The sequence below is a fragment of the Magnolia sinica genome, chromosome 1 (assembly GCF_029962835.1).
Source record: "Magnolia sinica isolate HGM2019 chromosome 1, MsV1, whole genome shotgun sequence".
NCBI classification, from domain to species: Eukaryota; Viridiplantae; Streptophyta; class Magnoliopsida; order Magnoliales; family Magnoliaceae; genus Magnolia; species Magnolia sinica.
Genome location: NC_080573.1, coordinates 124,593,794 through 124,606,684, shown reverse-complemented (window position 1 = coordinate 124,606,684; position 12,891 = coordinate 124,593,794). Strand labels below are relative to the sequence as shown.

The 12,891-nt window shown below is 41.9% G+C and overlaps 2 protein-coding genes across 2 annotated transcripts in view; both read right to left on the bottom strand.

The window, feature by feature from the left end:
* Positions 1 to 1,329: 1,329 nt before the first annotated feature.
* Positions 1,330 to 2,046, bottom strand: LOC131218705 (uncharacterized). Its single transcript, XM_058213466.1, has 2 exons — positions 1,784 to 2,046; positions 1,330 to 1,702 (listed from the first exon to the last, which is right to left on the bottom strand). The coding sequence occupies exons 1-2, from the start codon at positions 1,919 to 1,921 to the stop codon at positions 1,559 to 1,561; spliced, it is 282 nt and encodes a 93-aa protein (XP_058069449.1). The 5' UTR covers positions 1,922 to 2,046; the 3' UTR covers positions 1,330 to 1,558.
* Positions 2,047 to 10,829: 8,783 nt separating this feature from the next.
* Positions 10,830 to 12,891, bottom strand: part of LOC131256910 (la protein 1-like) — a 30,645-nt gene continuing 28,583 nt past the window's right edge. Inside the window, exons 10-11 of the mRNA XM_058258015.1 lie at positions 11,298 to 11,394; positions 10,830 to 11,180 (exon numbers count right to left, since the gene is read on the bottom strand). Coding sequence (XP_058113998.1) covers positions 11,108 to 11,180; positions 11,298 to 11,394 — 170 coding nt within the window. The 3' untranslated portion in view covers positions 10,830 to 11,107. The remainder of the gene's footprint in view (positions 11,181 to 11,297; positions 11,395 to 12,891) is intronic.

Genomic DNA, 12,891 nt, shown 5'->3' with positions numbered 1-12,891 from the left:
CCGGCTTAACCCAGTCATCAAATTGGCCACTATTATAAAAAAGAAGGGACGTCGTAAGCTTTTGGGTCTTGTTTCATTGATCCAAACCGTTTATGTGATGGGGCTCTTAGATACTGGACAACCCAAGAAAAATTATAAAAAAATAAAAAAATAAATAAAGAAGAAGACAAATAAGATTAGCGTATTGTCAAACCTGTGATCTTTAAACTCTTTTTTTAAAGAGGGGCCACTTCGGATTTTCAGCCTGGTTAGGGCTGCTGGGCCACAGTGAGGGGACTGGGGGTGGGCTAGGCCAATATAGGATAGGCCCAATTCCACTCCCAGACACCAATTTAACTTTTGGGCTATCTACTGTTCTACTAGTGCAATGCAAGCCATGCGTGCGGTAGATGAGTTACCACACATTACTGAATTGAAAGGCTGTGGCAAAACCACACAAGTTCCAAGAGCCACTTGGGTGGGCCAATATCAAGCTATTACCCAGATGGGATAATCCTGTCCATTGATTCATGGAGTTAAAATGTAAACCCAGGGAGATTTTCTTTTAACGTCCCACATTCAGACACCCTGATCCATAGCTCAAGTGGTAGACTGAGTGAAAGATACCTCGTTTCAACATTGAGGTCTTGGTATCGATCCCTAGTGGGGGTGGCTAACTGTGAGTGTGAACTGACAGTGGGGTGTACTGACAAGCTAACAAAAAAAAAACGTCCCACATACAGCTATATTTGTGGAAGGTCAGGACAACGTATCCATTACATGACATTTGGTTGCAAGGAAAGTTCCACTTACAACATAGATGTCCATGTCCATGTCCAAAGGAGCATTTTAGGCCCAGGTGTCTACCAAACAGAGGCTTGACGTTTTGATCCAATTGCCACTCAAGACATAGATGCCCTGCCTATCTATAGAAATTGAGTATTGTAGTGGTGTCTGTTTGGGTGGCTGGGATGCAACTATCCGTGAAAAAATGGCTTATACTGCAGCCATATCTATTCCATGTCCTGGATCATTACTCTTGCTCCGGTGGTAGACTCTCAGGAGTTTCAACACCCGGTCAAGGGTTCTGAGTATACACAGGTGGTGAAATCCCACTATGGCGTGAGTGTGTGGTGGTGCGTGTGCGTGTGTTAAAAAATAATAATAATAATAATAAAATCTATTCCATGTCCTACCCCTGAAAGATTTTTATGGTTTTCTGTGAACCATTTAAGAAAATTGGCAATGACCAAAATGCTCACTAAAAAAAAAAAAAGAGTCTAAATTGAATATTATAAGATTTTTAAATGCAAGCTGTAATCACATATCTATCAACATATACAAACAACGTTAAAACTAAGAATTCATTGAAGCATTACAGAGATTTCTACAGTGTATATTGATTGAGAATATAAAAATCCAAAGACCCATGTGAGAATCTCCAAAAATAGCCAAACCGGGTATTTGGACTATTGGGTCTTGTATGTCCAGTCTAGCAAACCCAATTCCAGAACGAAAAAGAAAAAAAGAAGAGATTTTAAAGAGAAAGGAGTGATGGAGAAGGAGTATAATTTTAAAATTAGCCAGAGGCCCCCTTGAAGATGAGGAAATTAAGGGTCTCCAGACAAAAATAAATGAAAGTTCCCTTGGAATGGGTGAAGAAGCAACCGAAATTCGAGCCAACCACGCATTGCCATCCACAACCATAGATATTGTCGAATTCCTGCATGAAATTTGGGCAGCAGATGAGAAAGAGGGGGGTATTTGTAATTTCTATCCAATGTGGAGGTTTGTTGGGGAGTACCTTTTTTATATGGGCAGCAATGCTTTTACAATCAGAGACGTCGTAGAGGTCGAGAGCTTGAGAGGCAGAGGTCATTGCATGGAGCTGCATCTTCACTGGCATGTCTGTATCTTCTATTCGAGCTTTTCCTTCCAACATCCTCTCTCTCCCTCTCAAATACCTCTATAAAAGCAGAACCCAAACAAAGGATTCACACACACAAATACCACTATATAAACAAAAACCCAAACTGAGGATTCTCTCTCTCTCTCTCTCTCTCTCTCTCTCCCAAACAAAGGATTCACACACACAAATACCACCATATAAACAAAAACCCAAACAGAGGACTCTCTCTCTCTCTCTCTCTCTCTCTTCTCCTTCCAAATGGAGCGAAACCAGATATATTTATGTGTGCATGCAAACTTCCTGGAGTTGCATGATACGTGGCCGGCGTCTTTGAACATCGTACACGTGTTTTTACTTTTTAGTCCTCTGGGGCCCATGGTTAGGCAGACTAGACCCTCTGAAGCCGACTGAGAATGATTCAAAAGTTTCCCATCTTGGAAGATAGCCTTATTTTCTCGGTTAGATGTGGACTGCTGTTGCATTTCTCTTCTAAACCATCCATCCATCGGCCACTCATCCAAAGGTCTGGATTCTCCTATCAAGTATATTTTCTACGCTTTGTACATCAGACGAATGGTTTGGATTTACCAACAATGGGCTCCAATTCCTCTCTCCCTTTCACACTGAAAATTACGTTAATGATCTTTCCGCCCTGGAACTGTAGAAACGTCCACACGGTTCCGCATGCAACTATGTTGATATTGCAGAAAAAACGTGAATTCTTCGGTGGGACTCAATGGCCCACCTAGCATCATCAAAGACAGATGGGCAGGAGGAATTCATTTTGACCAAAATATAACCATGATGAGATCATCACTGCCGTGCAATTAAGGGTTTGCAAAATGGACGGTGAGAGTATAAGCCCTTGTCGGTTCGATCTGCTGGCCTTTATTTGAATAAATACGATCATGCAATCAGGACCATGGGCAATATACCGTCTATCCCTTCCATCTGATCATCAGTAATCATAGGTGTGCGCCACGTTTCAGACCTTAATAAGGTAGGGAAAAATGCGCACTGGTCCGTTACTCTTGAATGGACGCGGATTGCGTCCTACCCTCTGTGGGGCCCTCCGTGATGTAAGCATTTTATCCACGCCGTTCATCGCTTTCTCATATCATTTTAAGGTATGAGTCAAAAAATGAAGCAGATCAACAACTCCAGAGGACCACATAAAGGTGTGATAATGACAACCATCGTTGAAACATTTCTAAGGCCACCGTGATGTTTTTTATACCATCCAAGCTGCGGTGATAATGACACCCATTGTTGAAACCTTTCTAAGGGCCACCGTGATGTTTTTTTTACCATCGAACCTATTCATAAGGTCATGCAGACGTGGATGAAGTGAAAACACACATACCAGCTTGGTCCGAAGCTTCTTCAACTCCCAAGAAGTTTTTAATGGTGACCTTTCAATCCCTATTTTGTGGTCCACTCAAGCTCTGGACCTATCTCATTTTTTTGCTCTATACCTTAAAATGATCTGATAAAAGCGATGCACGGAGTGGATAAAACACTTACATCACGATGGGCCCCACAGAGCTCTGCCCGGACGGATTACGGTTCGGGCGGGGGTAGGACGCAGTCCGCGTCCTGAATGATTCGTACAGCTTTATTTTCAGCCACAAAACCTTTATCCATTCACCATTATTGCTTTCTGATTTCGGGGCAAATCAATGACTGAGAGAGAGATAGAGAAAGAGAGAATCCCTGGACCTTACGTTCTATAAAATAGAAGTGGGACCCATTGCTAGGAAATCCAAACCATTGATACGTTGTTTTACACCGTGATGTACCGGTCCTAGAAAAAATACATTTGATAGGACAATCTCCACCATCCGATTAAATGACCTACGATCTCATCCTATCATAAAGAGTTCGTTTTGCCTGTGCAGAGACTCAGGAACTAGTGTCCATTGCCGTACACTGGGCCCACATTCTCAGTGGTTCTTCCACTGGAACTGCCCTCCGTGCAATACGCGCCACCTAAGAATCTGACACTGGAGCGACGAAGGTGACCGTCGCTTTCTCTGGATGAATCTGGAATCATGGAAAAAAGATTCTCAACGACTCGCATTCAGCTCCAAAAAAAAATATTTAATTAAAGGTTAGGATCATTCATGAAACATAATTACAAGATAATAGCTTGACTTACGAAGATAAGGATAATATGGACCGCTCAAAATCATTGAATTAGCACGTCATTCGAATGCAATGGCACGCAACACGCCCTGGACAGAGGCAAAAGGAACTTCAATCGTTCAATTTGGGCCGTTCATTAAATCTATCATGCAGTTAATGGCCCACAATTAAAAGATCTCACTTGTTGAAGCATTGTAATAATCAATCCCACACTTGAAGTCGTCGATACAGAAATCTGGTTAGCCCCTTCTAGCTTGTGAATATGCACAAAGAACAACAAAGAATATTCAGATTCCTGCCGGGACCCTTTAATGCCTGAGCTGAATCTAGGTCTAAGTGAGTGTCAAGAATCTAGTGTTAGAGATTGTATGTACCTTTTACCGTTGAAGATGTTATCATTCATACGTGAGGAGATGCGGTGGCATAGATTAAAGGTGCCCGTTCTTGTTTTGGCGATGACAGAATTTTGATAGGATTCTGAGTTTAGCATGATGGATCTTTTTAGATTTTCGGCTAGGATATTGAGGAGAACTGTGTCTGAACTGGTTCTCGTAATCTTTGGTGCGAATCACGGACTACTTGGATGTTGATTAGGTTGGGCTGGACCGACTTGAGGTGGTCTGGCCTAGTTCCCTTGAGGTCATGTCGTTATTAGGGGGTGAGCCTGGTTAACTTGAGGTGGGTTATCTCTTTCATATGGTCTTCTAACCTGCTGAGGTCAGGTTCGGCGTATTTGCTATTCGCTGAAGTCAGGATCTGCCTAACATTGGGGTCGAGCTCGGCGTATCCGCTGAGGTTGGACTCGCATATCATTGAGGCCGAACTAAACTTGACAACAGAGAGGCAACTATTAGACCGTTTGGGTTGTGTTTGTTACAGTTAAAGTACCCGACCTGGTTTGTTGACGGTTTGTCCGTATATTTTCTCATAACAACCTGTAAAAGGATTTCAACCCTAGCCGTTTAATCTCTATCTGCTTTTTGCAACGTATTCCACTTGGTCGCTGGATCTGTCTTTATTTTCGGTTCAAGCCTTAAGATAAGCAATCCAAATGTATGGACAGCTTGGATATAACACATACCTCACGATGGGACCCACAGAACTTGGTGACGTCGACACACCAGCGAGGTCGGTGGTGTGTAGTACACCAGCCGATCCCCTTCCATGGACAGCTTCTACAGGGTGAAACGTCCAATTTATGGGCCAGCACACTACGGTGGACAAACAACAGCCAATATTCAATGGATTCATATGTACCACCTGATTAGTGGACCACGAACGTGGCACGTATCTCTAAGCGTGTGCCCTGAATCGCTTTTAGCTTTTGTCGGTGATGCGTGCCTTCGATTTTTCACTTCCATGCCATCACAAAAAGCGAGTCATTTATAGTTATACTCTAGCAGGGTACGATACTTGATACTCGGGAACATAGAAATTGTACACGTGGCATGATGGAGTCAAATTAAACCGTCCAAATGAAGGAACCCACTACAAATAAGTCACAGGAATAAAATCAGATGAATTGAACAGTTTTATCATCTGATTCTCAAATTAATCCATTTCGGCCGTCGCAAAAATGTCCACAATTTCGATGGTTATGTAATCAAAGAAACATAACTTTTGGTCTGTCATACATTTAAACTGGGCCCACCGTAAATGTATGTCGTTTATCCACGCCGTCCATTCATTTTTCAAATCATTTTAGGGGTTGATCCCAAAACTGAAGTGTATACAGAGCTCAAGTGGACCATCAACAGGAAACAGTAGGAATAATGATTTCCACCGTTGAAATAATTCTAGGTCCGACAGTGATGTTTATTTGTGATCCAACCTGTTCATAAGATCACACAGACATGGATGAAGGGAAAACACAAATATCAGCTTGATCCAAAACTTCTGTGGCCCCAATTAATCTTTCAACGGTAGACGTTCAATTCACACTCTTTCCTGTGGTGTGCTCCACTTGAGCTTTGTATTTGCTTCATTTATGAGCTAAATCCATAATATTATGTGGTAAAATGGATGGACGGAGTGGATAAAATAGATAAATCACCGTGGGTCCCACAGAGTTTACTCAGTACGCTAACCGTACTGAGTTACTCAGTACGCAATCCGCTACCCTTTCGGTGGGGGCGGTTGTTTTTTGGCCTGGGGCCAGCTAAGTGGGTCCCACAGTCCTTTTCCTTCACGTGAACGTAGTCCAGGTACGACTCACTTGGACCATCCATCTATCTCCACCGTACACGTGGCTATGAATATGGCAAAGATAAAGGCACGCCGAAAAGTTCATGAACACGAACACGTACGTTTAAGGCGCACATGTTGTCTGGTCGTGTGGACAAGGATTTGGTCGGTCCGACGAGGACGCGGATTGCATACTGACACTGCCGGTCGCACTTGGTACCGGACGGTGCTCCGTAGTCTTCACCATGATGTATGTGATTTATCCGCGCCGTCCATCCATTTTTCCAGATCAGTTCAAGGCACAAACAAAAAAAATGAGGCAGATCCAAGTCTTAGGTGGACCACACCACAGGAAACAGTGGTGATTGAACGCCTATCATTAAAAACTTTTTGGGGGCCATGAAAGTTTTGTATCAAGCTGATATTTTTTTCTCCCTTCATCCATATCTATGTGTGACCTAATCAACAGGTTGGATCGAAAATAAACATTACAGTGAGCTGTAGTAAGTTGTTAATGGTGAGCGTTCAATAACCACCGTTTTCCTGTGGTGTGGTCCATCTGAATCTCATATTTTTTATTGTAGTGTAAAATACTGATAAAAAATGTATGGACGGAATGGATAAAACATATACATCATTGTGGGGTCCACGGTACACCGTCCAGCAACGACGCCGGTATGGCAGTGTCAGTATGCAATCCGCGTTCGTCTGAAGACGTTAAACCGGCTTCTACGCTTGGATTTATTCGGCCCATATTTCGGTGGACGTATCTATTTTGAGTGCACAGACACTCGCGTGCACGTAACCTGTATGTATGCATTAAGCGAGAATCTGTTTCACAACGTACTGAAATAGAACGTTTTAGGACTTCTTAGCGGTTGGATCGACTCCGCGTGGACGGACGAAATTCAATAATAATAATAATAAGGAGACCATCCATGTTAGAAGAGAAGTAGATAAATGATGAAAAGGTTGGAATTTTCTAGAGAGGCTTTAGTTTTTGGTTTATCCTCCATCCAAGATGTGATCCATCACATGAATGGTTTGGATCAGTGAAAGATGAACCCAGATCCAAAATTGAAAGTCCTAACATATTTTGCACCCTACCTCCCGATGTATTCCTGTAAATTAGCTTTATTCACTGTCTCAGCCCACCAAACTGATAAATGCATCCACCGTTTCTACATTTGGTAATGCATTTGTACAGATAATATCTCAGATCACTGCATAATGTTAAAAGGAGTGGGTTTGTTATCACTTGGGTGGGTGTGGATGTCAATTACATATATTTTTAGTTATACTAGCTAGTACAGGTTTTTTTAGAAATTTTACAGCCAAACGCATGTAATTATATATAATTGCAGTTATCCATCTATTTATTCATATAATTACAATTATACCCCAATAATTTTATCATAGAAATTTTACATATTGCGACCTTATTAATTTGGTATTTGCATCCCGCCACCTCTAGTTATTAATTTGGTGTACCCTAATAATTTTAAAATGAGATCGCATCCTATCCCCACCTGGACGATAATCCATGTAGATAGGGCTCTATTAGGCCCACCGTGGTGTATCATTTTATAGTATGAACAAAAAAAAAAAGATAGATCGAAGGCTCAGGTGGACTACTAAGTAGGAATTGAACACCCATCGCTAAAAATCAAGCTGATATTTGTGTGATACAATCATCTAAGTTTATAAAATGTTATGAACAAGTTACAATGTCATGAACAAGTCGGAAGGAAAATAAATATTGGAGTGGAGTGTGTGTACTGACATGGGTGTGTACTAACAAGCTAACCATATTCTAGTGGCTGATGTGGAGCGGGTATCTCAGTCGCATCTCACAAACTGGGATGAATTTTTTTTTAGACATGATTTTTGGTAGAACGCAATCCGCTTCCCCGTGACCAACGGAAATGTCCTCTCGATCTATTTGGTATCCTGACCGTTCATTAGATACAAGTTACTGGGTTGGTTAGAGCATTGTTCCAGCGAAGTAATTGTTTTATTGATATTCTAGAGTGGGTCCCGTTATGTGAATGCTTTAATCTGAGCCATACACTGCTACTTAAGAAATTTGTGTGCAAGTGCATATCACCCATCTAAGAAGCTCTTCTACGTGCCAAACGTGTGGTAGCGTTGCAACATACGTACGAGATCTAATCCATTCATTAAAGGAGTACCACTATTTAGATGCTCTTTCACAAGAATGAGGCTGGACCAATGGTCAGGTTGGCTACATTTAAAGAAATAAATGTACAACCAATAAACTTGGTGAAGTTTTCTGGCCCGTCCAATTGTTTTTAAGGCCGTGGCCCACCTAATGAATATACTAGATTTATAGTTGGGTGAGAGTATTTACTATGTCAGATACACCTCATTGACGACTTAGATATGACACCTGTAGACCATGAAGGCAAATGTACGGATGTAGATGGCCTGCCCTCATGTAAAATGAAATTTATTTAAATGAACAAAATATAATTTTTGATAAATCTAGATTCTTCTCAAGACTGAAATTGTCTACAACAACGGTTTTATGTAGCGTGTAGAGCACCCAAGCTATTTGGGGCCAACATGTTGTATATGTGAAATCTAATCAGTCCATCATGTTATAACTCTTATATTCACCGTACAATCAACATATCAGACGGATAACATAATTAAAATGGGCAAATCGAACGGTAACAATTTAAAATTGCGCCTAAGACCTCTTAAGTGTGTGCGTTGTGGTCCAACTGAATTTTAGACCAAGCTGATTTTTGCATATTCCATTTGTAATATTGTGTCACACCTGACGAAAGGATTTGATGAAATATAGACACCACGGTGGCCGCATACGCAAACCTACGGTTGGTTTCCCAACCCCATTTTCCCCTGTGGTATGGCCCACCTGAGCCGTCCGTCTAGCTGATTTTTTGGCCCAAGAGCCTAAGCATTGAGGAGAGCACATGATGGGCGGAGGTGGATTTCACGTACACCACACGGACGTAGGATTCTGTCGTTTACGAGGAGCGAATTCCATGCCCTCTTCTCAGCAGCGAAAACGCCGTAACGTGCGCATTCGAATTCGGTAGTGACCCCTCCAGTACCGAAACCTCGGAGCTGGTCGGTGCTGTGGGGGCCATCATGATGTATTCCAACCATTTTAATTGCCTGTAAAATCTGAGGTGTGCCTGACAAAGCAATGTCCGGCTGTGATTTCATCTATGGGCGTAGGTCAGTCTATTACTGAATCCTGGGGGAAGCCCATTATAGGTTTTAAACTTTAAACACGAGCCCAATCCGTCGATTTTTTAAAGATTGGTTCTAACCCAACAGCGCCCATTTGCTTTTATAACCTTGAAAAGAAAGTCATATAGCTTCATTCAATAACTAGGACTTCCCATTTCTGGTCCACTGAAAAGGACCCACAATTTGGACCGTCCGAATTCTTGCAGTGTTGAATATGCCTAGGCAAGGCACCTTTTTACGAAATCTGCCAACATGGCATCTGTGACGTCCATCAGTATGCTGCACTGCAAGCATACCCTAGCAGAATTTTCAAACTGGCCCACTCATCGACCGGCCACATTTGTATGATGAAATGGATGATTAGGACATGGGGCCGAATATGAAGAAGATCCAAATCTCAAGTGGACCACACCACAGGAAATAGTGGTGAATGACCATTAAAAACTTATTGTGGGCCACAAAAGTTTTGGATCAAACTGATATTTGCGTTTTCCCTTCATTAGGGTTTATGTAACCTTATCAACAGGTTGGATAGCAAACGAACATTACTTTGGACCCTTGGAAGATATTAATGGTGGACGTTTAATCACCACCGTTTCCTGCGGCGTGGTACACCTGAGATTTGGCTCAGCCCCAAAATGAGCTGTAATAAGGGATTAAAAAATATACATGAAGGTGGACCCCACAGTACGGCCTAACCGAACTCAATGTTACCCCAACCCGACCGATTCCGCTCCCCGTGCTGATCCCCATCCAGATATTACTAACTTCAGATCTAAAACCACAAGACATGTTAACAGACCCGACCACCCTACACATGGCATGATTGGCCAATGGCCAAGATAGTACGAACCCCATAATAAATTACATCCACGAGGTCTGCTAATCACATTTCGCCTGTGAAGGCAACCCACCTACACACCACATTACAACATGATCCACAGGCATTCAATACTCTGGCTGTTTGGTATTTGATGCACAGGCATTTAGAAATGGTACATGTGGCATATAAACTCTCAACTAAACCAACTAACCACAGTCACTAAAGTTCACAGCCTAAACAATCAGATTGGTTGAACATCTTGATTCGTGGACTCTTTCTTGTTTTTTAAAGCAAGAAATTTGAATTTTTATTTTATTTTATTTTTTTGTTTCATGTTTAATGGTCCAATAAATGTCCAGCACTCCAATAGCTAGTTAACTAAATAAACATAATTTTGAGTCATGATACATCTAACATGGTACCTATAATATGGACGGTTTAGTTTAAGTTACCTTATGCCAAGAGCGCAAATTCTCAGTAATTTCTAACTCCCTGAGCATCATCATCCACACACTGCCAGAGTATTGAAGTATTTATCCACAAAAAGGACAGAAACCACCATCAGACTTACTATGGCTTAAAAGTACATTCGTGCAGTTGTGGGCCCCACGAAGAGCAAAACAGAGAGTAAAGATGAATCCTGGACGAGAGTAATTAATTACCATTCTAGTGGAAACCAAATCCCCTCTACAAAGATGACTTGGCTCTCTCAATAAAACAGGGTGGAATTAGCAGGAGGGTCCAAACAAAGGAATATCATCTGTGGTCGAGAATGGCGAGTCGTGACAAAGACAAAAGTCACTTCAGGACTACTCAGCCGCTGGTCAGCGGTAGTGCCTACCTCTGGAATGATAGTGCCTTCCATCAAAGCGTCTCCCTCCTCGATTGTTTCTACCCCTGCAAGGCACATATAGGTTGGATCGTGTTCTTTAAAACATTCAAGAAAGAAAACACAATAAATAAATAAATAATAAAATTATACTGTATAATTCGTAATACATGAGTCACACATACCTCCCCCTGCCACCTCTATAGTTATAATTATGATGATCACGGTGGTGCTTCTCTAGATTTTCACGGAGTTGACTCCAGTACACCTTTTCAGCTTCACCTGGCAGATTAATAGGATAAGCTTTGTCATTTCATCAAACCTAGATGAAACTTTGATTTTGTTGATAGGCTGACTGTAGCAGCCCAAAAGAAGAGAGGAATCCAAAAGAAATAACAGTGACGAGAAGAAACTCACACGTTAAGTGGTTCATCGTGGTACATGACAAGTCCATAGGAGACTATGGGGCTTTTTTTCAACAGATAAAACCTCTATAAAACATTATCTGATATTGCCTAACCCCATGGGTTATGTTCTGAAGTCGAATACTGAGAATACTCCATGATATGGATCAACTTCCTAACGCTTTTGGTACTTCTCACTAGTATTTGATTGTAGTTAGGCATTTCCTATATGGGCTTAAGCTGGAGTGGCACTGGACAGATGTGGGGCCCACGTTATGTACGAAGACCATCCAAAGCCTCCAACAAATGTGACTCATATTACCCCCAAGGTCCAAAAATCATCCTCAACCAACACTAAAGTGGGCCACAACAAGAACAATTGTGAGAGGGGATGCCCACACTAGACTTACAAAGCCGCCCACGTGAAGTTCAAAACCGCCTGATTTTCAGCCTGATCCTTCATACAGACCAGATGAAGAGTCTGCATGGCCTGGATTTCATATAAAAAATGCAGTGAGCTCTCCACATAAATAAAGGGTGGATGTTACCACCCAATTTGCTCCCTGTGGTGTGGTCCACCTGATTTAGAGATCAGCCTGATTTTAGGGCCGTGGCGCTAACATTAGCTGATTCATACGAGGGACAGGTTGGGTTTTATGCATGCATCACATGGGCTCCACATCTGCCCAGTACCACAGGAGCACGTCCCTTCCTATATTAAATATTGTAGCTTAAATTTTAATTGAATTTGCACGGGCATATCAGTTTTACCAGATGGCTTGATGCTACACAAAATAAACATCTTTTACATAATTCTCTCAAGCCAACAACAGTAATGACCAGTCCATGCCTAAGGATTTGAATGGAAGCATAAGTGAAAAGGAATAATTAGATATGGAGACATGTTATGGAAAATCTCACTTGAGGAGAGAATCAATCACAGGACACGTGCCAACCTGAAACATCTGCTCGAGATCTGTGCCAACCATTAGGCACAACTGACCATAAGCATGCCCTGGCCAATACATTATACCAATTCACTCAAGTGGGCCCCACTCATTTTGAGGAAAGTAGACAATTAGAAAGAAGGTACAACCTATATTCAACATACAGGTGGCTCACCTGATGAGTGGGTCGGCCTAAATTTTGGTAGAGGGCATGATTGCAATGAGTGGGTTGGCCTAAATTTTGGTAGAGGGCATGCTTGCAATGAGCTCTACCCTGTAATGGCCTAATGGCAAGGATCTCTCACACAGGTGCCATGTTGGCACATTGCAATTTTTCCTAGCTATGAGAGTAAACAAGACAGCAATGCAAGAGATTGAGAACTCTCATGTTCTGTTGCAGAAATTCATGGATCCATGCATTAAATCGT

Coding starts and splice junctions, on each gene's coding strand:
- LOC131218705 (XM_058213466.1), bottom strand. CDS start 1,921: ATGTTGGAAGGAAAAGCTCGAATAGAAGATACAGACATGCCAGTGAAG. Junction 1,703..1,783: donor TTGCTGCCCATATAAAAAAG/GTACTCCCCAAC, acceptor AATTTCATGCAG/GAATTCGACAATATCTATGG.